The sequence below is a fragment of the Colius striatus genome, chromosome 7 (genome assembly GCF_028858725.1).
Source record: "Colius striatus isolate bColStr4 chromosome 7, bColStr4.1.hap1, whole genome shotgun sequence".
Classification (NCBI taxonomy): Eukaryota; Metazoa; Chordata; class Aves; order Coliiformes; family Coliidae; genus Colius; species Colius striatus.
The window spans coordinates 38,722,967-38,747,925 of NC_084765.1; the positions used below are offsets into that span (position 1 = coordinate 38,722,967).

General features: G+C 42.9%; 2 protein-coding genes across 6 annotated transcripts; both read right to left on the minus strand.

The window, feature by feature from the left end:
- Window positions 1–61: 61 nt before the first annotated feature.
- Window positions 62–19,267, minus strand: SQOR (sulfide quinone oxidoreductase). Of its 5 annotated transcripts, none has more exons than XM_062000360.1 (10): window positions 19,182–19,267; window positions 7,809–8,057; window positions 7,104–7,274; window positions 6,568–6,621; window positions 4,552–4,746; window positions 3,430–3,639; window positions 2,768–2,951; window positions 1,882–1,949; window positions 872–1,050; window positions 62–511 (listed from the first exon to the last, which is right to left on the minus strand). In XM_062000360.1, the coding sequence occupies exons 2-10, from the start codon at window positions 8,037–8,039 to the stop codon at window positions 454–456; spliced, it is 1,350 nt and encodes a 449-aa protein (XP_061856344.1). In that variant the 5' UTR covers window positions 8,040–8,057; window positions 19,182–19,267; the 3' UTR covers window positions 62–453. The 5 variants fall into 5 exon arrangements, with proteins under 5 accessions (XP_061856344.1, XP_061856339.1, XP_061856340.1 ...); XM_062000355.1 differs by lacking the exon at window positions 19,182–19,267 and adding an exon at window positions 14,203–14,719; XM_062000356.1 differs by lacking the exon at window positions 19,182–19,267 and adding an exon at window positions 12,084–12,215.
- Window positions 15,561–22,205, minus strand: BLOC1S6 (biogenesis of lysosomal organelles complex 1 subunit 6). The gene is made up of 5 exons (XM_062000362.1): window positions 21,878–22,205; window positions 20,977–21,121; window positions 19,859–19,946; window positions 19,182–19,268; window positions 15,561–18,469 (listed from the first exon to the last, which is right to left on the minus strand). The coding sequence occupies exons 1-5, from the start codon at window positions 21,933–21,935 to the stop codon at window positions 18,350–18,352; spliced, it is 498 nt and encodes a 165-aa protein (XP_061856346.1). The 5' UTR covers window positions 21,936–22,205; the 3' UTR covers window positions 15,561–18,349.
- Between the last annotated feature and the right edge of the window lie 2,754 nt (window positions 22,206–24,959).

Below are 24,959 nucleotides of genomic sequence, written 5' to 3' on the forward strand. Positions count from 1 at the left end.
ATCTAATGAGGCAGCAAGTATGCTTCTTGATGTTTGCTCCTCAAAAAATGAGAACAATCAGTGGTTTTCAGGTCATTTTACTAGCTTTGAATTCTGTTAAATCCAGTGCACACATTGCTCTCCAATGCAGACATTCAGTTTAGAGTCAGGGAGAAAATTTCACATACACAACAGCTTTAGATTTAGTGACTGCTGTGGAAGATTTCAGCAGCACTCTGTAGCTTAATGCAAGTTCCAACTCCAGTGCATGTACCTGAAGTAGCTTAAAGCTTAAAGAAGGAGTGTAGGAAGGCTTAAGCCTGAGAAAGGGTTAAAGTGAAATTAGGATGAAAACTTGATTTAAGGAAAAAAATCAGTCTACAAGGTGGGCCAAGAGGGGAGAGAGGTATTGATCCAGTGAGAGACGACTCCTTTTTTCTTCACGAGAAGTTTGACAACACCAAGAACCAACAGTTACTTCAAGCCCAAATGCATTAGTTTTCTGATAGGAGCTGGTCCTCCCCAGTATCCCCTAGAAATGGAAAAAGGTGTTTTATCAGCTTTTACACCTAGACTACTGAAGTAGGGGTTGAGGGTACAGCTGCTGTTTTACACTGATAAAATGCCACACTTGCTAAGGGGTGGGGGTTGTTTTGGAGAATCATCTTGGCTTTAGTGAGGTTTTTCAGCAGGGCAAGAGCAGTCCTGCATACTTTAACACCCAGTTCATAGTGCAGTGGCCAGAATCCTCAAAGTTGAGGTCTTGGTCATGACTACAGATGCACTTTATTTCCTTCTGCTCATTAAGGAACTAAACCAGAACAGGGGGCTCTGCCTGGCTTTTTTCCAAATGATCTAAGCAGCTGTGCCTGCTCAGAAGTGACATACTTACTTCAGTAGTGCATTCCAATAGAGAAAAGGCATCATATCAGCTTTCATGTGGTACATGGTTACTCTCTCCTTACTCTGGTCAATGGGAAAGGTCTCCAAAGGCTGAGCATCATAGTCAAATTCTGCTAGAATCACCTTGTTGTAGCCTGTTACTAGCGGGCAGGAAGTGTATCCATCGTACTGCAATGAAGAATGCCTCCTTATTGTTAACCCGAGTGAGGTCTAAATGCTGAGGTATTATAAGCCATACAGTAACCCTATTTCCAACTAAGTCACAGATTTCTGCATTTATAGCATTAATACTAAGCCACTGTATTTCCAATGTAGACTTGCTTAATGACAGTGCTTAAAATAGAAAAAAAACCAGAAGAATAGTGCTTTGTGTCACTAATTGCTGGTTATTACTGTAACCAGCACAGGAGAAGAGCTGGTGCTGCCTTTAACAGACAGTACATCAGTGGGTACTTGGGTCACAGTAGTATGGGTGATGACATTCAGGTTAGTACCCCAAGGAATATTAATTGAGAAACCATATGTAATATGAAAGCCAACTCTCAGAAATTTGAATGGAGTTCTAGGCTTAACAGCTGTAGTACAACCCTTATTCTTTAACTCCTTAAATGAACACATTCTGTACAGGGGATGCAATTGCAACAAGATACAGATGTGTCAAGGTTGCAAGGGTTGGCCTGGAGCAGGGAGTATACCAGTCAGCAGGTTTAGTCTACAGTCACTTGTATTGGTGAAGAACTCCAACTAATCAGCCTTTACACTTTCAACTCAGAAGTCAGGACGTTAAATAGATAATATTCTTAACATTAGTATTCAGAATATAAATTGTACAAGTGGATCACTATTATGACATGCAGCATTTAGCCCTTAGCACCCCAACTGCTGCTGCAAAGCCCGCCCTGCCTTCCAGTTCATGCGGCTCAGCCGCTTGCAAGACTTCCTGTGTAAGAACAGAAATAACACTCAAGAACATCTCCCTAACACAAGATCAGTAGGTACCTTTTTAGTTGGCAACTGGTTCTTCATTACCAGGGAAATAGTTTTATCAAGCACTCCAGACTGGGCAGCTACAGAGGAAAGAAAAAAAGCATTCAGGTGTTGCATGCAGCACCTATTCACAGAGCAAGCACTAGTCAGGCATTTCTTTGGACAATTTGGCTGTAATTGAACTAACATATCAAAACAGTTTGGGAAGTTTACAGTCCCAGAAAAAAAACAATCCAACAACCAAAAAGGAATAGTGCTGTGGCTTCACTTTCCAACACACAAAAGCTGAATGAAACTTGAGCTGTATGTTTTTAGCCTACGCATATTCTCCCATGCTAAATTATACCTGCACCCTTCCCAAGTAAACTTAAGATTCTGGCACAGTGAAGGTTTGTTTCCAGTGCTCAAAGGGAAGTATGCTAGACCCATTTACTGGAATAGTTGACTTCAAGTTACATCCTGCAAGTTACACCAATAACATACTGTAGAGCCTGACTTCTTTTTCTGTTGTGAGTCTGTATATCAGAAGTGGTTTTATATTGGACCCCGTGGCTACAAGTACAGAACATGTGATCCTTCAGTGGTGACTTATCAGTTAGCTGACACATGAGCATGAGCTGCTGAGATAGAGCAGCAAGTTTGTTACTGAATAGTGATGAAACACAAGGGTAACACACTCATGTCATTCTGTGAACACTGAAAATAGAGCTATCTGTGAGGTGTTTGGATCAAGAGAACTGAGGTTTAATGGCATCAGCATAGCCTGTAGCTAATAAGTTGGCCCAGGAGACATAGGTCTTTGAAAGCTGGAAACAACTGAAATCACACCTCAGGAGTAACAAACTAAACAGAAAGCTTACTGTCACTCCCATACTTCTCATTACATACACAACTTTACCTACGGCTGCAGCAGTTTTTGATGTTGGAAGGTTGGTGCAGTCTCCAATACCAAATACATTAGGATACTTTTTGTGTTGCAGAGTTTCTTTATCTACATCCACCCAGCCAATTCCATCCGAGACAGGACTGTTGATCAGTACATCAGGTGGCCCCATCGGAGGTGTGACATGAAGCATTTCATACTAGACAGAAAGAAAAGGCACTCAACAGCTAGTTTATCTAAACAAATTATACTTGTGTTGATATAGGCAAAACAAGCCCGGTGTGGAGAGGAGTCTTCTTGGTTGGTGTTTTTTAAAGACACAAGTATATGGAAGGAAAATTCGCTATCAAATTTGAAGTTCAGGCTTCTGCTAACATGAGCCTTATCAGGCAACTCCATTTAGATTGCTGTAACAGGAATTTGTGCTCCTCCATATACCCTGTAAACATTCCCAAGTTACACCAAGACATACAGGGCTCCAGGCATGGTTAATGAAATATTTTTTTCTTCTCTCCACTTTAAACTTTTATATCTCCTGCTAAAGTTGGAGATGGTACTCTCAGGAGGAAACAGCAGTAAACAATCAAGCAGACGTTATGTTATTACAGTGTGGCAGTTATGTTACAGTATACAAGGAAAAGAAATAGAACCAAAGAAGAGGTCTGAGAACTCCTGACCTGGTGAACTTCAGTCACTCCGGGTTTGTCCAAGTTTTCAAACACAGCTTCCTGCTTGTCTGCTCGAACTTCTACGAGGTTGTGTTTGTAGTTAACAGCAATATTCCTCTCCTTTATTATTTCCAGCAATGCATCAGCGTACTTCTTAACACCAAAAATGACACCAAGTGAAGTGTTGAACATTATGTTTGCTTTGGAGCGTTTTCCTGTCTGCACAGAGAGATCAAATTAGCCTTTTCTATTAAGAAACCGTGACAGGCTACCAGAGACAAAAGAACTATGTTGCACTAACAAAGGGCTGATAGAACTATTAATGCAGTTCAATTATTAATGAGATATTATTAGAACTCTTGGGATACAGCTATTTCCCACCATGTCAGAAGCTAGACAGGATAATCTTTGCCCTTTCTGAGTGAGACACTGAAAACATCCCACACACATTAAGAGTGAGACGAGGTGGATTCAACTCCTGGAGGAGCTGCCGTATACAGGTTAAGCACTTGTAGCAGTTTGGCATTATATAGCTATCCAAAACCTTCACTTGTATGCATTTCAGATAACTTGTCAAGTAGATAACTCATGAAACTTAAACACATGTGAAGCCTGGCACTTTCACTTAAATTTATCTTTTGTTTCCACTAAGCTTGCTCTGCCAGTGTGGCTAAGACTCCTGATGCCAAGACAATGTCCCACAAGGAGCAAGCATAGCCACTTTTCAGACTACCAGAAAGACAAATGGGAAGAGGCATTAAGTACTTAAAGTCACAAAAATGACTTTATTCCAGACAGTGTTGTTATAGTGCACCACCTGAAGTTAGAAATTAGGCTGAGCACAGTTGTATCTGTAGCTCACCAAAAGCAGAGTAAGTAGTTATTTCCTTATGGATTCCAAGTTCTACAAGCTTCTCCAGTACTAAGTATATGCTAAATATTTATGTATGATGCAGTTACCTTCTTTATTACACATTAACACCAGATAAAGCAACTCAGTCACTTTAATAATCCCGAGTCACATTCCTCTTGTGTGGTTTTCAGTTGTTTTAAAGAGAATACGAACCCCTTAGAACAAGCCTTCCTTCCAACTGTGGGAACAAGCAATGGCAGAGAGAGTAAAATACTTACTTTCCTCCAGTAGGCCTCTGATAAATACATGATCTTCTGAGGAGCCCCTGCACACTTCACTGGAGTATTTGGAAAAGTGAAGATGGCATTTCCTTCCTTGAAATCTTGTAAAGCTTTCCATGTTTTCTCTACTGTATGAACTGAATAATTTGAACCTATTTTAGGGTGATGAAAACCTTCAGGCAAGCCTTTGATCTAAGAGAATGAAATTAAAGTTTCAAGTACAGATGACAAAAAATTTCACATCATTACCAAGTATTAAAGGCAGACTTGAGAAAAAACATGTAAGAAGTCTCCAGCAAAAAGAAAACACATACATGCTTGTTATTTGTCATAATGAAAGTAAGCCTAGCAATCAAACAGATTATTTCCATTAGCATTTCGTGGATTAATTAGTAGATATACCATTTACTGCAATAACTCTGGTCTGCAACAGCTGTAGCATTCAGTGTTCAGTGCAAACCCAGACTCAAGTGCATGAAATTCAGAGTAAGAATATATAAAGTCATTGCCACCTCAAAGTAAGTACAAATCATGTAAAAGAAAAAAACCCACAGGCAGTATGAGAATTTATAAGCTGAATGAAACTTTTCAGTGGTCAGTTGCAATAATTATTTTCCCACTACTCCTACTATGCCTGAGCATCTGCTTGTGAGAAAGGAAGCTGCTCCCATTTCAACACAATGGATTGCAGAAATTCACTGAGAAAATCAGTCATTTTACATGCACTACAATGTGTTTGGGACAGTACAGTCTATACCAGGAAGTATGCTGCTGTTGGTGAAGGCAAATAAGAGAAACTAACCCTCTTTTTAAACTGTCTTCTTTCATTTTAGAGCCATATAAATCTGTTACTATGGATTTTATTCACTACACAGTAATAGTGAATTAATGTATTACATAGTTTCTACCTAAATACTGAATTTATCTGGTTGTGCTGAAGAGATACATATGAAGACTGAGAGGGTCACTGAACACAATACAGCTCCTTATTCCACTACGCTAATCACCAGAATTCATCAGGCTAGCTCCTGCTTTGTGTATGCCTTGGAAGCTTTTCAAAGAGACACTCAAATACATTCTTAGGTACTACATCATATTCAGATCAGGTTAAACCCACAAGAGTCAAACTGCTCAAACATTTTGCCTTTGTGTTTTCCTCCTCCTTCATATCACTGGTCACCACCTACAGTGGCATTATCACCTTCCTCCAAGTGCCACTGTAGAAAGCCTACAGGAAAGCCAAGGATGAGAAAGCCCCAGGGCCTGTTTAAACATACTTGTGGCAACTCAGTGGGTTCCTTTAGAAGCACATCCTTTAAGAAAGGTGAGGGTGGGTCAAATTAATTCTGCAGGGCAGATTTTACTGACTGTTGTGTGTTCCTTGCTTCTATGTTGTTGTTGTGAAGGCAGTAATCACTCAAAGACGTAGAGGGTCTAAGTAATGCACGTGCAGAGACGTACAGGGGCAACGTAGTACAACCACCAGAGCTGACTTGAAGCCACCCTTCCTTTGCTAGCTACCTCCTTATATGCTGCTTCTGCCCATGAGATCACCCAGGGCCCAATTGATTAACTTGCAGCACCTGTTTCTGAAGTAGCATGCCAGCTGCATTAACTTATCCCTACCATCTTTATTCAAGCTGGCTGGTCCAAGCTATGTCTGTGCCTACACTTCTATGCACATCAAAGATGATTTGGACTACAGTCAGCACACATTATTGCATTATTATAGACTGATGGTAAATTCTACATTTAACTTGCTTCCCCATCTGCTGACATTGCCATGTAATGCAACAAAGCCTTAAAAGACCTTGACAAGGGTAATTGGTGTTATTACGTAGAGATCTGTGGAAGGAGTAGTCATTAGGCTGTCTTCTGTCTCTTTAATTCATATTTAGTGTTCAACATCTTGCAGTAAAAAAAGTGTACTGAAAAGCCATTTACTTTAGTGAATCATATGGGTATGTAGTGCAAATATAACCAGTAAGAACTTGATTAGTGTAAAACAAATACCTTTTCATAATGCAGGCTAATCCCAAGGGCAATTATCAGATATTTATAAGATACCTGTTGCGTAAGAGGGAAAAAAAGTATTTTAGATGAAACCTCAAACATTACCTTCATGCAAACTGAAGTTATCTGACAGCAACACTCATAGATAAAGGAGATATAGGGAGCATTAGTAATGCAAATGTTAAGCTCTAAGGACATTTTCTAGTTAAAATGCTAACTGCATTAGGAGTTATACACAGGGCCTTTGCTATACACAAACCCAAGTGTTTGGAGCAAAATATTCCCTTGTGTTCAATTCACTATAAACTGGGAAAAGACTTATGATAATGACATTTTAAGTTGATGTCACATAGTTATCTATAATGAATTTAACAGAAAAAGATTTTAGGATCAAGTACTTGTCATAAGACCGAGTATGCTGGAGGAAGGTCCTTACTCAATAGGCAGTTCCAAGCAGATGTACAGAAGGTGGACAGACAACCCATGACATAGAATAAGAGACCAATGTATGGAGGGGTTTTTTATTAAATCATGACCTTGGTATCGTTCTCCAGCCAGATGCAGTTCTTCTCTGGATCCAATGCTGTAACTCGAGATTTGATCCACTCGACACCTTTAGGCATTACACTTCCCGTTGGTCGTGCAGATGCTGCCAGCTGCTTTGCACCACCGCCAACCAGGGTCCACAGTGGCTGATAGTAATGAGTCTGAAAGAAATGTTCAAAAGGACATTTTAGAAGTGTTTAAAGGGACTTTCAGATGAAGGCACATCATTCCAAAGAGGAAGCAAGGTGCTCCTAACATTGTGTTATTCTCCACAAAGGAAGCTGTATAAATAACCAAGACTTTTGTGTGAATAAGCTAGAGGGATGCATGCTGTGGAGCAATACATTTCATGCAAAACCTTCTAAAAGACAGACACATGGCTTCCTCTCCACAGGTAAAAACATGAGGTTGTAGAGGGATGAGAACCAGACCAATCTGGTCATATATCACAAAATCACAGAATCATAAGGGCTGGAAGGGACCTTGAAAATCATCCAGTCCAAACCCCCTGCCAGAGCAGGACAACCTAGAGTAGATCACACAGGAACTCATCCAGGTGAGTTTTTAATGTCTCCAAAGAAGGAGATTAAACAACCCATTTGGGCAGCCTGTTCCAGTGCTCCCTCACCCTCACACCGAAGAAGTCATGTTCAAGGCTTACTCTGGTCAATGTTTTAGAGCAGAGGAAGACGTACCGTACTCGGCTCAACAACAGCCACATTTCCTGCTCCCACTTTCCTCTTCATCCGAGCACTCATGGTGATTCCACCAGCGCCTCCACCCAAAACAAGTACTTCATAGTAATCCTTGGCAGCACACCTGGCTGCTGTATGTAAGCCGAAGGAGTTCATTTGCTGCATCCCTGGTTTCAGCCACTTTACACCAGGACGGAGACTGGAACAGGAGACCACTCCAATTGCTGACATTTTTCAGTAAGTGCGGAGCTACAAGATAAGCGAAGGCACCATTAACAATTGCAGAAGGTAGAATTTACATTTACTGATATGCCTGGATGAGTCTTTGAGTCAAGTTCAAAATCATTGTTGCAGCAAAAGGACTGATTTGCAAATGGATTGTAATAAATTTGAGGAAGAAAAAAAGGAAAAATAAAAGGTCAATCATGACCTCTGCCAGGACACCGAAATGTCATACAAGTAAATGAATTCTAACAAAGCCTAAGAACGTGCTCTGGTTCTTGTGTCAGGAAAGCACATCTGATCCTACAGTGCAGGTGATGCATCTGCTGTAACTTCAGCTGTAATGTGGAGTTGTAATGTTACAGTCCCCAAGAGACAAGTGCTGCAAAAAGGAAAGAGAATACTGAAGAAGGTAGCTGTGCAAACATACCAAGTGCCATTCCACCATCAGCCAACCACATCTTTACATTTGTATTTAAATGTTAGGATGTACCAGCATCCACACACCTCAGACGTGCCCCTTCTCACTTCCCTTGAGCAGTGCAAGCCAAGTAAACGTAAACGTGCCAAGTTCCATGGCGCAAGAGCATGTGATTAGTCTGTTCTTGCAGAAGTAGTGAGCCCTAAGCTTGACAGGAAAACAAAGTTCAATGAAACATGAGTTTACTCTTTCCTGGATCTGAGATCATTGAGTACACACACAATACTTCATTCTCCAACCACAGCCACCTCTTAGCTTTTGAATCAGCAAAGCAGCTGGAAAAGAAAGGCTGGATAGCCATCCTTATCCTTGCTATTGCTGCACCCTGTCACCTGAGAAGCGAAAGCCAGAACCTTAAAGCATGATATAGCCTGACAATTGTAGCACTTGGATATGCAATTGCGTTACCTAGAAGACCATCAAGGTTAACCCACATTTCCCTCCCTCTGCTAGACTGAACAAGAGCTTTTGTTCTAAAGCCATTGTTTGCACACGTTGAATATCAGTTTTTAGCTTTTTAGTGATAAAACAGGTATAAAGTCATTTTAATTCAGTTCCTTATTGCCACATTGCCAATAAAGAATGAATAAGCACTGTAATCTGAAAAGCAACTTATGACAAGACTTTCCTGTGTTCTACAGCTGCTCCCTTTTGTTTAGTTTCTTGAGTAACCAGGCAAGAATTCCAGCTTTTTCACTTTAAAAGGGTAGAACTCATTTATGGTATTTAGAGACAGGAGTCTGAAAACTAAACTAGAAACCTCCAGTATTTTAAAGGAAATCTTTCAAGGTCAGCTTCAAAAAAATTTTCCACTATGCTGGATGTAGTTGAGCAACCAATTTTGCACTTTCATGTGCTGTCTTAACATCCCCCATCTCCATGTACCCCGAATCCTTTATGAAATACCATTACTAATCCTTATAGTACAATTAATTAGAGATAAAGGAAAAATCTCAGAGGTTTCCACTGTATTTTAGTCATTTTGTTTTACAGGAAGTTTCCAGCAGAGCTCTTCTTCTCCTTCCCCTCCTCATTCAAAATAAAAACCCGTTAGTTTCACTTTAGAAAGCCCTTTCATCGCCTGTGTAGTGCAGGCACTTACTTAAAGATGTGGACAGAATGTTCAAACAAGGGGAGGAAAATGTTCAGGCCCTAGAAATAAAAGTTACCTGGTGGAGATGTGTTCTACTTTCTCCAAGTCTGAGAGGGATGAATGGTGAAGAGTACATTTTGCAACTTCCGTTTGAGAGAGGGTTTGCAGAGGGACACCCTGCTTCCAGAAGCTCAGAGTGCAGGACTGTGTTTGGGGTTTTATTAAACACACAGTGCCTGCTGGTTAACAACACACAGCATTTCCTAACCGAGAGAACAAGACTTCATTTTTGTCATGGTAACTAATGAATCATCCTCTCTCACCATATAGATTCTGAAGGGTGCTTATGAGCACACACAGGATGTACCTTAACCAATGGCAGCCTCATTGCTGAGAATGCAGTAGTGTGTTGCTTGTAAGTTGTTTCAGAGTAAACAGAAACAATTTGATGTGCCATTTGTAGACAGCTGTTTAAAAACCCAATGAAATCCTTCATATTAAACTCTCAACTTAGCAGCTGTATGATGAAGTCAGCCCTTTACTTTGGACACCAGAGATAAAGCAACAGGAGAACTACAGAACAAAAACCATTGTAAAGGGGAAAATTCGTAGTGAGCCTACTGAACTGGGATGAAATTTTAGGCTTTTGCAAGATCATTTTAACACAGCACACTTATCTGTCATCCTCTAAACCACACACAGCAAAACATGACAGTTGATATTAGCCTTACATAGCATGAAATCACATTCCTAATGAAGATTTGTACGCAAGTCTCACAGCAGTGCCTAGAGAAGTAAGGCCTCCAGTGCACTTCTCTGCCTTAGCAAGGGCTCTGCTTAACTGAGACAGTTCTGCTGTAGAAAACTAGTTCCATCAGCATGAGAGGTAAGGCTGGTCTTGAATGCTTCAAGGTTTGCCACAGCACCAGCTGCTTGTGTAACACTTCTGCAGCACAACTCACCTTGCACCACATAAAAAAATAGGGTGATGTGACTCATAGCCCACAAAAAAAAGCCACTTCTACCAGGACAGAGAGCATGTCAAACGTGGGACTTTTTTTCCCCTTCTTTAAAAACAGATTTATTTTTAAACAGACTTGGCTTGAAGCTACTCGGTGCCTTCACATTTCCAGCCATCACTCTCTTTTCCCTTTACTGTAAGGCTATTTTTGCTTGTGTGGTTTTAGAATAAGTCTGTTTCATATTGAAGAAAATGCACTTTAAATAAATCACAGTTAAGACTGGCCAGAAAAGCTTGGTATTATTTAGCATGTGAATGCCATTAAGCAGATTAAGGTAGTACAAATATAAAACTAGTGAGTTTTCAGTGAAAAAAACAATAGGAACTAGAAAACCTCAGACCCAAGGGACACACGCAGAATACCAAGTGTTACAAATCATTCTTGTGTCAGGTACATAGATTCATATCCATTAAATAAACCTTGACAGACACAAGCAGTGCCTAGACATGTAGAGATACTCATGACAACCACATTTTTTTCCTCTCTGGAATACTTATCATAGGCTTAGCTTCCAATGACTATTTAATTGAGCCAGGTTATTACAGAGAGTGAGAAGAGATGAAGTTAGAAAAGTGTTATTACCGAGAGTAAAGATCATTATGACTGTCCTCCAAATGGTTTGCCACAGATTAACAGTTCAAATATTCCACCCGGGCGCAAATACTCCGCAGCATCAGTGTGCTAGCACGGCAGGCAGCGGGTTTTCACCCCGTGACAAAGCATATCTGCTTTACCAATCAAGTTCACAACAGGGAACCGGTTACCAGTCCCTTCGCTAGCCACCCGGCAGGTCCACCTGCCTCTGCGGCTGCTGCCCGGGTCGGACATCTCGAGGTACCAATAGAAGCAACCACAGCCCTGGCAGGAGCTGCCTTTCGGTAAGCCCATCTCCACACCAAGGTGAGGTGCTGCACAACACAGAGGGTGCTGCTGCCGGGGACTCGACAGTTCTGAACAGCCGTGGCTGTGGGTACTGCAATGGAGGTACAGCCCTCCTTCTCGCCCGGCCCCGAGGCCAGAGGCACCCGGTCCTGCAGGAAGTCCAGAGCAGGGGCAGAGACCGAGGCCCGCAGACTGCCCCGCCGGGCCGGGCCGGGCCGGGCCGTCCTGCTCACGACCGAGGCCCGCCTTCCCCTTCGGCCCGCCCGCCTCGGGCTGTCTCGGCCCTTGCTCGCCACGGCGAACCCAGGACCACCGCTGTCCCTCTCGCCAGGACGGACCCGGAATTCCGCTCCCCAACAGCCCGGCCAGCCACCGCTGCGCCATTCCCCACAGCGCACCGGGACCTCCGTTCCCTGACAGCACGGCCGCCCCCGCTGCCCCTCTCCCCACAGCGCACCCGGACCTCCGTTCCCTGACAGCACGGCCGCCCCCGCTGCCCCTCTCCCCACAGCGCACCCGGACCTCCGTTCCGTGACAGCACGGCCGCCCCCGCTGCCCCTCTCCCCACAGCGCACCGGGAACTCCTCTCCCTCACGGCCAGGCTGAGCCCTCGGCCTCGGCCGCCGGGCCGTGCCCCTGCCGTCTCCCGTCAGGCCAAGGCGGGCGGGACGGCCCCGAGCTGCGGTCCGGCGGCGGCGGTGCCCCGCACTTACCCGCCCGTGCCGGGGAGCGGGGCGGGGGAAGGACTGCGCGCAGGGGGCGGCGGGTGCCGCCAGGAGCGGCGGGGCGGAGCTGGCGGGGCAGAGGCTGCCCGGGCCGCGGGCAAAGGCCGGGTCCGGCCGGGAGCCAGGGGGCCCGGCCTGGGCGGCGGTCGTGCAGGCTGTTGGGCGCTGCGCCTCGGCGACATGCTGTGCCTGTCGGCAGCCCGGACCGCCAACTATCGGTCAGGTAAAGGTCCAAACTCCGTTAGCCGACCTGCCAGCGCTGAAAGTTGAACAGGTTGCAGTGTCACAGCAGCTTTGCCTGTGGGTTTGGGTTAAATCTTTTTTTTCCCCCTGAATGTCATCAAACCAATTGCTCTTCCAGCTCACCATGTCAAAAAACAGACTTCAGCCTGGAATCCCACCATATTAAAAAAATACATGAAAAATTAAGATACAAAACTATGTCAAACTGTTAAGAGCCCTAAGCTGAAATCAGGGTCTAACTCACCTGGATGCACAGAGAAAAAAGATCCTTTCAGCTGAAGTAGGAGCAGAGAGCAGGGCTGCCATCTGTTTCTATTCAGCTAACTGCAATCCTCTGCTGGGACAAGCTTTACAGTATTTTCCAAAAAAACTTTAGAGGGCCTTTGATTTATGGCATGGTAACAGTGTGAAACAATAACTTCTGTTAATCCACTAAGTCATATTTGTCAAGCCAAAAAAAAGTCATGTGAAGATTAGTGCTGAGAGTAACACACACACACACACAGACAACATTACTTATGCCAGCTCCTAGGCATCAAGCAACCGACAGATCCAAATGATGTGTCAGGCCATTTCCTTCTCAGGCTCAACTTTCCCCTCTTCACACAAAGTTTCTGCACAGGTAAAACTGCTCAGCTGCTATAATCAATTGTGGAAAGCTATGAAGATTGTGGGAAAGATGTTAAGGAGTTAGATGGAAAGATACCATGAGGTTGTTCCACTGACCACACGTTGAGAGGGGACTGAGACATTCTGCGGGGTGTCCCTTTGAAAAGGGGTACATGTGTCAGTCCCCAGGTGCATCAGGCACACATTGCCATCATTCTTCCAAACAAGAATGGTTTCTCTGTCCCAGCTCCACAGTTGTCACTTGTTCAGCACAACTGCACTGCCACTCTTGATGGCCAGACAGCAGCAAACTGGCTAACAAATACTCTCAGCTTGCTTGTGCTGCTTGTCTTACACTCTGTGTTATTTTGTGCTTCTATTTGTAGAACAGAAGCTTCAGTTGCTTTTCTCAACTTATGGCTGAAGGCCAGTAGTCATAAAGTCAAGTCTGACAATTCACCTCTGTTCTGGCATACACTCCCTGCCAGGTACAGAGGTTGTTTGAGACGAGGCCACAGCACTGAACACCTGAATAACACCACGTTCTGCCTGCTTGCAAAACCCAGTGCTATCATTCCCCCTGGATGGCTGATCTCACAAAAATACACAAAGCAAGAAGCAGGTTTAGGCAAAATATATCAATCTGACAGGTTCTGTTACCCTTTCAAAGCAACCCTGCAGTATTTAGTAGTTCCATACAGGTATGTCACGTTTCTGTAATGCCTTCCACAGCTATGTAGAAGCAGCTACAGCAGGCTGAAATATGTAAACATAATAAAAGAAAGCCCAAAGTCAAGAGGCCTCTGAAACAAAAAAGAGTATTTTTTTTCCTGTTGCTTGTGTAAGACTTGGCACATCTAACACTAGCTCCATGGAAGACCTGCACGACATTATTCTACTCAAAAGCACTGTCACCTAGATGAACCTTTCCAGTTTTAGTCTAGTGCCTTCCCTTTTCTTAATCCTGAGAGGGTTTGGTTTTCAGATGTAAACACATGTGCTTCTCTAAGTTTTGAAACAAACCTTAACTCCAATGTTAAATCTGGATCCCTGCTGCACATTCAGCTGGCACTGGCCTGTAAGTCCCACCTAGATCTACTTAGCACAGGTCACTCACCTCACAACCACTACAGCAGCTGTAACCTAGTCAGCACTGATATTTCGACATCTGAACTTCATCAGGTTACCTCATAAGCAGCAACCCCAAATCTTAATCTAGCTGTCCTTTTCTGTGGACAGAAAAATGGAAAAATAATTACATTTGCATTAGAAAAAAACCCAAGACACTTACTAGATTAATACTAATAAATGACATTTGATAACAGTGCATTCCCTTGTAGAGGCAAAGGCTCATTTTTGAAAGCTGTTAGACATTTCCATTTCCATGGGCTCTACTAGACTATAAAATGTACCAAGAAAAGACAGTATCCTTAAAATCCCTCTGATCTGAACTCTGACCCTCTGATCAGACTGCAGCCTTTTTTCCACATTTTTTGTTCTAAAAGGTTGATCCTCATTTCTGTCCCTGAAAAAAAAAGTATTTTATGACTTTTTTAATGTGTATCTTTAGGATTGATTCAAAACACTAAAATATCTTCTTTATGCTCTCATGTCCAACTGACTCCTTACAGACATGGCCTGCGGTTTATTAAAGAAATTACTTAAATGAGTACCTTAAAACGCAGAAAGTAAACATCAAAGAAGCACTTAGCAGCAGCACAGAACCCTCCCGCAGCTGGAGGGCTCACTGCCTGACCCTCCTACAAAGCCCAGGTGGGAGGAGAGGGCGGGAGCTGCAGTGGGAGGGCTGGCACACACCTCCTCAGGGCCAGCAGCCCCTGGTGGCTGCAGGAGCAGTCAATGGGTAACACTCCCTGCTCACCAGGCCCTCCTGGGAAGCCCAGAATGCACGTGTCCTTGCCCATTCCTTATCTGGACCCTTCCACCGGACATATCTGTGTGGGCTTACATGGGGATTATTCTTCTGTAGGAAGTGTCTATCTGATAGTGAGCAAAATCTCAAATGAATTCTAGTAACACTGCACAATGCAGAAGAAGAGCAGTAATTTTCTCACATCATGAATGCTTTTTTCTTGGGAGATATTTCTTCTAGTATACCCCTAAATGACAGCATCTGTAAGGCTGACAAAAACCAAGCAACACAAAAAAAAAAGCAGAAGCAAAACAGCGTAAGATAGTTCTGCTCAATTTTGAAGACTGGAAACCTAGCAACTTCAGCTCACAACTAATCCAACAAAGATCAAATAACCAGTTAGACTGAATGAGGTTTATAAAAAAATTGACCCTTGTAAGGTGAGGCATTAAAGTGCCAAGTTCAGAATGAAAATCAAGATCAGCCAGCAGAGATGCAAGCAGGAGGTGGCAGAAAGGGTCTGCTGAAGCATCATTTGGAATAAATCAGCCAGAGAACTCTCTCAGCTGCTAGAACCCCAAAACAACAGCTACAGAAACAACTTTTATGTTATTATTATTCATGCTATGATCACAGCACACAGAATAAAACCAAAGAAAATATTCTGTAGCCATTTTCCAAAAGGCTTATGAACATGGCAGAGCTACCACCATTAGTGACAGAGCCAGATTTCACCAGATTAAAAACTGGCTCACGTAAAACCGTACAGCTATGGGTGGGGGAACCCAAATGAAGCAATCAGGTTAACAACAGCAAAGATGAAAGCACAGGAAACCAAGACTCCTCACTTAGCAGTGGTCATTCCTCAACTTGCAGAACCTTACAGAATAAAAATTCAAAGGGTTACTGCACAGTTAGCTATCTCCTGCTGCCGTGGCTTGACAGCTTAAAAAACAGCAAGGACACAGGGTATGAAACAATGCTGAAAAACCCACCTGTTTTAAAGCTGTCATTTTACCTGTTTCTAAGAAGGATGCAGCCAGCTGCGTCTCCTCATGTGGATGGAACAGTAAGTTAGTAAGGAAATGTCTAATGTGGCATTTACTTTTTACACTTTAAGACACAAGAAGAGCATTTGGAAGAACATCCTCCTATGGAGATAATGCACTGTAGCTCTGATTGAAATAATTTAAGAGCTCATTCATAAAAGAACTTATGTAAACCGACCAAACTTCCTCCTATACACGTTAATTCATATTTCCCCCCTTTATTACAGAAAGGTCATTTAGTAAAATTAGTTCCTTAGTCATACAAAACCCAGATTTTACTACAATTCTATGGGAAAAGTTATTTTTATGTGTGTGTACACGATTCCTCAGGCAAGTCCTGCAAGCTTTTATTCCTTTGTTCAGAAATTAATCCAAAGAGACACTGAAATAAGCAACTGCAAAAGCATCAGTTTCTATGCTTAGGCTTCTATATTTTCACTAACAGTAGCCACGGTTTGTGAAACAAGCACAAAAAATGCCTGCAGTTCTTTGGAAAAAAAACCCACAGTTCTTCAAAGAGTGCAAACACAATTCCAAACTGTAGTTGGATTCTAGATAAGGGAACACAAATCAAGAAACACCACCGGAATTTAACCCCAGTTTGGATAGCGAGGCACCTGGTTTCATGTTATACTTTAATAAGAAAGGTTTAACTTCCCAGCATCTAATTTTGAAATTACAATACAAAATAAAATATTTAATCAGCACTCACTTATGTACATTCTGCTCCAAAAAAGGACTGTGGAAATTCTTTACATTTCTTTTAGAAATTCATACAAAGCACAGCACGGTCAATAATCCACTGGCAATTAATAGACACAATTCAGCTTAAAGGAAAAACACCCATGGAAAGTTTTAATCTATTATGCTTCAGTAACAGTGTTTCAGTGTCTCTTCAGAGTACTTTGAAGTAGTTTGCTCTCCTTGCCACAAAACATGATCTCAGTTTACCTTGCATGTTGGAGGATTACTCGTTAAGAGCATGTCTTTCACAAAAAAGACACATACTACGAACAGGAAACTGGGAGTTCACAAGAGTCCAGGTAGGTGTACACTGAGTAAATCATCTAAAAAGGATAAAAAGGGAAATTTATTGTGCCCCTCTGATACCTCACTGTACGTATTTCATGGAAAACTTTACATAGCTTACCCTTCATCTTAGTGCAAAACACACCACTTATATTACTACCTAAAACCAACACAAATAGAAAGTAACTAGTTTGTTAGACTGTAGGAACAAATAGTTTAAAGCTCTTTTGCCAGTCTAGACAACATGTACATTCATTTGAATGCAAGTTCACACCAAGTGCTGCAAGAAAGCAATTACATTCAGGGAAATGCAGATCAACCTCCATTCCACACATCATCAGCATACACTAATGAGCATCAATTTGGCTGAGGCCAGAATAATAAAATTCTCTTACACAGCCCCAAGATGCAAACAAATACTTTGTTAAGGAAAAAAAAAAGCCTACCTGCAGCAGCTTTTCCTACTGGTAACTGAATTTCACATCAAGTGGAAGTTGTTTAGTTTTGGTTCTGTTTTGTCACACAAAATAGAGATACTACACTTCTAATCACACAAACAATTGCTTAGGCCACATAGTCTTCCTGTTGAACCATTAGGGAAGCAACAGTGCCCTGCTTTGACTCAGAAGTTTGTGGAAGTACAAATTCATTAATCTCTGCATTGTGTACAGATCCATGTTGATAACTTTTAGTGCTCTGCTCCTCACACACAATTCAAATGGGAACTTACTCAGAAGTTATTTTAAAGCTGTTTTTAAGTTACCTGATACCCAAAAGCCTGCTGTAATACAATTAGTTTATAGGCAAAGACAATGGAAGTTTCTTCAGTTTGTTAGAGATGGACCAAACCAAGGCTGCACAAAAAGTCAATATTTATGAACCAGGGAACCAAAGAGTGATCCCAGCTGCTCAAATCAAAGCAGTTTCAGTGAAATAGGCAGTGAGTGAAGTCTGATGATGACAACTGAAATTTAACTAGTATATTGTTTGAAAAACACGTATGCCAGTCACCAAATAACTCTCAGAATTCTACCAGCACAAGAACAAATGAAAAGTATTCAATACTGTGATGCCTAAGTTCTCCTATATACATATATATAAATTAACTTATAATAATATCAAACTGCATAGCATTACAAAGGAAGGCAACTTCAATGGCTGAAATGACAAAATCTGAATGTTACCAAGTCTATTATTACAATTCTGGAATTTATAATATAGACTGTTGCTAGTAACAGCTATAGGCCAGGCTAAGCAAAGTCTGCCTTAATTTCAGAGAATGCAGAAATGATTATTTCAGCAGACAAGTTGTTTCACGTCCTTCTAGCAGGTTTTGCTGTTAACTGCTTCTCTCTTTCAAGTTCCTTCTCACGTTGCTGTTCTCGTTCTAGTTCCTCCTTCTGCCTCTTTTGTTGCAGCTTAAGTGCTCTTTTCTAAAGAGACAATAATTGTAAGTTTTATAGCTGTATTTAAATTGGAGCTACAAACAAAATCCCTCCCCTTCTCTGAACATTGCTTTCTCCAACCCAACCCTGCTTATGACTGAACACTGAATGAATTGATCCTTTTTGCTTCCTCCCTCCCACTTCCATCTGAATGTTCAGAAACGACAAGTCTGTGACCTACACAGGAAAACACAAGCTGGATTTCCTCCAGTCTCACGTGTACTGTGCAATTTGTTGTGTCCAAGAGAAAATCCTCCTGTTGAATACGGAGGACTGAAGGACTAATCTTGCCAGAATGTAACCAGAGACTGTCTATATAGCATGAAGTCAGTGAACTTATGTCACTGTTAGTATTACATTAACTAGAAGGAGAAATTATTACAACAATCAAGTTTTCATTAAAAAAGGCACAGAAATTGAAATAATCAAGAGAACTAGCTGGGATGGAGCAGATTAGGTGACAGAACAAAGCATGATGATGACACTGAGACTGACTGGTAGTTCAGATGCATAAGTTGCTCAAACAGAGGTAGGAGTAAATGAAAGTTTAAAAATATAACTGGTTTGGCAGTACTGAGAACAGCCACTTTACATAACACCTGAAGGTTCTATTAGCATGCACCCAAAATACAAGTTGGAAGTCAATAATACATAATTAAATATCTCTGTGTTGGAAAATGAAAATACATATCCTACTCACTTTTAACTTTGATGTCTTCTCATGGAGCATCATCATTTCATTTCTAATGTTCACTAATTTGTTGTGGTAGTGTTTAGCTTCTGAAAACTTAAAAACCGTAACTGTTAAAAGCAGTGAGTGTTAAGCTGGGATACTTGTTTTATAAAGCTACACAGCAAAACAGCAATTCAAACCACAGTGATTACCAGAACAGTTTGATAATGAATTAAACATGTGCAAGTTTTTATGTAAAGCTTACATATTCCATGTATTAATAGAGAGAACTACCACACGTATACCCAGCTATCCCCTGAAATGAGACTCATTAAACAGAATGAAAATATTGCCATTTTATGCACCATATATCAATGTTTCAGGCACCATGAGCACAGAGCTCGTGTTAGGGCCTCAGTCCTACTGAAAAACAGCACACATTTGTTTCAGCCACTGATTCTGAGCAACTAGACTTACTATCACTGGCTGAGTGAGCCCGCTCTTTCTCCCCAGCACTCTTCCTGTTTAAAGGAAATAGGCTGGTTCCACACTCCCTCCAGCAACAATTTGTCCCAAATATCTGAACTGGTTGGTTCTCTAACTCTAGATCGTTAAGAGGGAGGAAAACACACACTTTTGCTATTGATGCTTCAGCAAGAAAATCTACCCTATCAGAGCTTTAGGAAAGCATTAACAGCACTTACCAAAACGTTGATATCAAGAATGGAGTTACACTCTTTGAATTTGGAGATTTCTTGTTCTAATGTTTCTAGTAATACCACTTGATTCTGCCTGAAATACAAAAAGATGCATAAAACCAAAGTAGCACATTTGATTTTCAATCAGCCCTTTAAATACTTTTGATCATAATGATATAAATACACGCTTCTTGATGTCAGATTCCTCCGATGCATCACTATGTGATTCCAGTTACAAGTATATGGTTTCAAAAAAATGCCAGCTGAGTACAAACAAATTCAGCTGGCATCATACAGCATGGGTATCCAGGATGTACATCCAAAACTCTCAGCAACACTCTGGAGGTTGCAGTGAGCAAACACCCCGGGCTGGATGATGGGAAAAACAATTAGCCCTTGACTTTACAGTCAGGTGTTTCTGCATCATGCTGCAGGACTAAGTTATTTCTGTATAGAACTTAGGTAGATCCTTCATCCCAAACAAATCAGTTAAGGTCTTTCCAGACACTGTCTGTCCTTGGCTGCAGCATGATCACACCATGAAACCTAAACCAATGTGCCCTGCAAAACATGAGATGGGTGGATCTGTGTAAAGCCCTTTCCAGTATCTCTGTGTCCCATGGCAGATCCAGCCTACATTTGAAATAAACTTTTCTCAGTTATCAGTGAGATGTCAACATTAAAAAAAACAATCTTAACAGTTTACCTCCTTAATTTTATTTTCCAAGTGTATCTTTTGCAATACTGGACAAAAAACAATATGCCACACTACAAGCTGTCCTGACTATGAGCTACATCTTTGCAAGTAAAATAAATCCAGGTTTCAGCAGATTTCCCACTACAGGAGTGAACAAGTATTTAAGAAATCTACATGTCTTCTGCCATACCTGGCTTTGGGGATTTTAGTGTTCTAGCATTATACATTCTTCAAAGTTCTGCTAGGTTACACTGCAGCCTATATGTCCTCTGGTACTTCTGCAGATCACTTAATTATTCAGGATGTCATAGTCAGAACATAAAAATTCTACACCAAGCTACATTAGAGTTAAGGGTTGCTAGAACATTACATTGAAAAAAGTGGCACAGTATGCATCTATAAGAAGTTGTTTTAAAAACTTGCTTACGTAAGTTCCTGTAGTGCTGATTTTGATCGCTGAAGATCAGGCAGATAATGAGAAATCAATCCTTCAGTTAGCTGCTCTACAGCTTTCTCATCTATTAAAGGCAGATCTTCTACTACTCCTTCATCTGGAGATGCATCACTAGGACCTACACCAAAGAACAACAAGGTTGAATGTGACAGATCAGCATGCACCTGAAGTTTCACCTAGAGCAATGATATTTTCCTGTTTTGAAATGAAAAGCTTTTAATTACTGAAGTTATAATTATTTGCACTTTATCAACTAAACTGATCTTTTTTTCCTCCCTCTCTTTATCTCTCCCTTATTCCCAGTCCTATATCACGAGCTTCCTGGTGAACAGTTTTATCTGAGGAGCAGCAGAGTTGAAAGAAAATGGGGAAATGTCAGTTCTGGCTACAAACCAACAATAACTCAATTTTTACACATTTCCCCACGCTTTGCTTTCACAGTTAGTGAATAAACCCAGGCCCACCAAATAAAGGTCTTAGCCTGTCACTCAAAATACATAAAGAAAGACTTCATTACAGCACCACACGCTGAACTCCAAAAGTTTGCAGGAAATAGCAAACAATTACTGTATATTTCGTACGGCCAAACTATGAGTTATCGGAATTCTCGGAAGACAAAAAACTTTATAGGGCCACACCTATGGATTTCCCACCACAAGGGAGAGAACGATAACGGCACGAGTTTCATCCCGGAGTGAGCTCGGTCATGAGGCCTTTGACCACCTTCCCCAGGAGCGGCCGATGGAGCCAAAGCCCAGGCTGATGGCGCACGGCCGGCTCCCCGCAGGCGGCCCCGGCCCCGGCCCCGGCCCCGGCCCCAGCCCCTCTGAGGGCCGCCTCGCACCCGCTCCCGGCCCGTCCGCCCCTCACGTACCCAGCGAGCGCCTGCGGCTGGCCGCGGCCGTCTCCTCAGGCCGCTCCGCCACGCTCATGGCTGCCGCGACGTCCGTCTCGCGGGGCAGGAGGCCGCCCGGGCGGAGGCTGCGGCGGAGGGCAGCGGGGGCACGGGGCCCGGCGGGGCCGCGCGGGTCCGTCTGCCCTCACCCAACGCCCGGCGCCTCACCATAGAGTCTGCTCGGGGCGCACCTGGCGGGAGAGGCCGCCGGCCCGCATGCGGAAATGACGTCAAATGACGATCAGCGCCCGGCAGCCGGGGTGGCGGCGGCGGCCCCGCGGCGCCCCTCAGGCAGCGCGGGCGGCGCGACCGGCCGCGTGTTGCTGCGCCGAGCCGCTGCGGGCGGGAGCGCGGCCCGGAGCCGCCGGCGGGCGCTGGCGTCACGCGTACGGGTGTGCTGGGGCGGCAGCGGGCGCTGGTGTCACGCCTATGGGTGTGCTGGGAGGGCAGCGGGCGCTGGTGTCACGCGTACGGGTGTGCTGGGAGGGCAGCGGGCGCTGGTGTCACGCCTATGGGTGTGCTGGGAGGGCAGCGGGCGCTGGTGTCACGCGTACGGGTGTGCTGGGAGGGCAGCGGGCGCTGGTGTCACGCCTATGGGTGTGCTGGGGAGACAGCGGGCGCTGGTGTCACACGTACGGGTGTGCTGGGGCGGCAGCGGGCGCTGGTGTCACACGTACGCGTGTGCTGGGAGGGCAGCAGACGCTAATGTCACACGTACAGGTGTGCTGGGAGGGCAGCAGGCCCCGGTATCAGATGTACAGGTGTGCTGGGGGGACAGCAGACGCTAATGTCACATGTACAGGTGTGCTGGGAGGGCAGCAGGCGATGCACGGAATCTGTTTGTGGAGGCCATGTCGAGTTGGCGGTGTGTCACCCTTAGAACTCCCTGTACCACCGCAGGCATGCTTCTGGGAGTGGCTGTGCCTGCTAGTGATTCCTTACCTTTTAGGAATACAGGCAGTGGGCCTGACAAGGAGGGAAGCGTGAGGTGCCAGAGATGGGCAACAAAGTTAGTGAAGGGTCTGGAGCACAAGTCTGATGAGGAGTGGCTGAGGGAACTGGGGGTGTTTGGCCTGGAGAAGAGGAGGCTGAGGGGAGACATGATCCCCCTCTACAACTACCTGAAAGGAGTTCACAGCAGGGTGAGGGTCGGCCTCATCTCCCAGTAATGAATGACAGGTCAAGTGGAAATGGCCTCAAGATGCACCAGGGGAGGCTTAGATTGGAGATGATGAAGGACTTGTTTATCAAGAGGGGTGTTTGCCATTGGAACATTGCCCAGGGAAGGAGTGGGGTCACCATCCCTGGAGATATTTAAAAGATGCATAGCTGAAGTGCTGAGGGACATGGTTTAGTGTTGGGCTTGGAAGTGTGAGGTGAGTGGTTGGACTTGATCATAATGGCCTTTTCCAACTGAAATGACTCTATGAAAAGTGACAGAGAGTAACTCAGCAGCAGCCAGTGCATTCCCCTGGCTGTGAGCAACTGTGCTCAAGCAGAGTACGCACAGCAGAATGCAGGCAGTTCTGCTTCCAAGGGACTAAACCAACTAAAATCACTGCAAGGTGCCCCTTCTTTGGGGCATACTTTCCCCTGTATTTAATAAATCTGTATTTTATTCTCCAGAAATCACGTAGATTATTCAGCTTTTAGCTTTTGTTTGTTAGGAAATAAGATTCTGAGAGCTGTTCTTTGTGTACGTATCTGTCTCTGCATCTCCCTCAAACAGTCTACAAGAATAAGAATAAGTTGCAAGTTTTTTTGGGTGGTCTTTTTTGAAAAAAACACTTGTATGATTTATATTTGTTTTCTCTTCTATCTATAGAGGTCTTGTCAGGAAAGGCAGGCACAGCTATGGTAAGAAACCAGTGAAGGAACCACTCAGAAAGTGTTGGAATGCCAAATTTCTATAAAATCCCAAACCTTGAAGATAAATTCAGGTAGTTCCATTAATGCTTTTCAGAAATGGAGGCAAAAAAATTGGACTTCTTAGATGATCTGTCACCTCTAAAATGGACATTTTTATAACAAGATTGTTGCAAATTAGTTTATATTTTTCTCCACATATGTATTTTAATTAACTGTTGATCACAATTATGTTACTGTCCTGTCATCAGTTTAAAAACTTTCCTGTTTTTGTTTCTTTTTCTGCCTTTGCTTTAAAAAAGAAGCCTGGTCTGAAGCCAGACTGCAAGAATAGGAACTTGTCAATTAACTTAAACACTTTGAATCAAATTCTCATTTACAACTGGTTAGTAATTTTACTTAAAAGTTTCTTAGAGTGGGAAACATTTTTGGGGGGGAAAGTTTCACTGGGAAAGACTTCTCAGCTTCCAGATGTAATTTCTAGTAAGAACAAGTGAGATAATCGCTCTGAAATAGTCTCACTTGAGATGTGGGAGTTTCAGATTTCTGTTCCTGCTTTGCCTGTTCCAGGCCCTCCCACATCTTGCAGAAATAGACTAAGGACTGGAATATAAAATTGGTATCTGTTTTTCTAGGCAAGTTAAAATTTAACTATTTATCAACTCAAACGCTCAAAAAAAAAGAGATTGATAGGAAGTGTCTCTTGTTCTTTTTTCTCTACAAAATGTTCTTTGTTTCACAGTAGCTATTTCCCAAGTGCATTACCAAGTTAATTATCCTGTGAAGGATTAGGTAAGGTTTTATTCTAAAAGAAAAAAGATGTTTGAAAAGAAAGTTAAGTGAAGGCTGTAATAAGGAACATAAAACATTTTGTTTAACAAAAAGCACAGTTACCTGCTAGTCTAACTAATTTCAAGGATGTGTGCAATATCAGTACTAACATTACTATTGTTCTATAGTAACAAGATACCGTGCAACAACAACCTGTATAACACACGGGGCCATACAATGAAGCAGCTTTAATTAATTGTAAAGAAAGTCATGCTGAGGACACCTCAGTATAATAGCTGAATTGGATTTATAGTCCCTACATGTCAATGGAGCTCTCCAAAGAAGACTGTGAAGAACATAGACTGTTCAGCTGACAGATCTTCTACGCATCCATGGGCAGCAATGTTTCATATGCTCCTACGCT

Excerpts from the sequence above, each read along its gene's own strand:
- SQOR (XM_062000360.1), bottom strand. The coding sequence starts at position 8,039 with ATGTCAGCAATTGGAGTGGTCTCCTGTTCCAGTCTCCGTCCTGGTGTA. Across the intron at positions 7,275-7,808 it reads CTGTTGTTGAGCCGAGTACG|ACTCATTACTATCAGCCACT; the intron begins GTACGTCTTCCT and ends CATTTCTTTCAG. Across the intron at positions 1,051-1,881 it reads ACCAGTTGCCAACTAAAAAG|TACGATGGATACACTTCCTG; the intron begins GTACCTACTGAT and ends TCTTCATTGCAG.
- BLOC1S6 (XM_062000362.1), bottom strand. The coding sequence starts at position 21,935 with ATGAGCGTGGCGGAGCGGCCTGAGGAGACGGCCGCGGCCAGCCGCAGG. Across the intron at positions 19,947-20,976 it reads TCAGCACTACAGGAACTTAC|GCAGAATCAAGTGGTATTAC; the intron begins GTAAGCAAGTTT and ends TTTGTATTTCAG. Across the intron at positions 19,269-19,858 it reads TTCTTGATATCAACGTTTTG|TTTTCAGAAGCTAAACACTA; the intron begins GTAAGTGCTGTT and ends ACGGTTTTTAAG.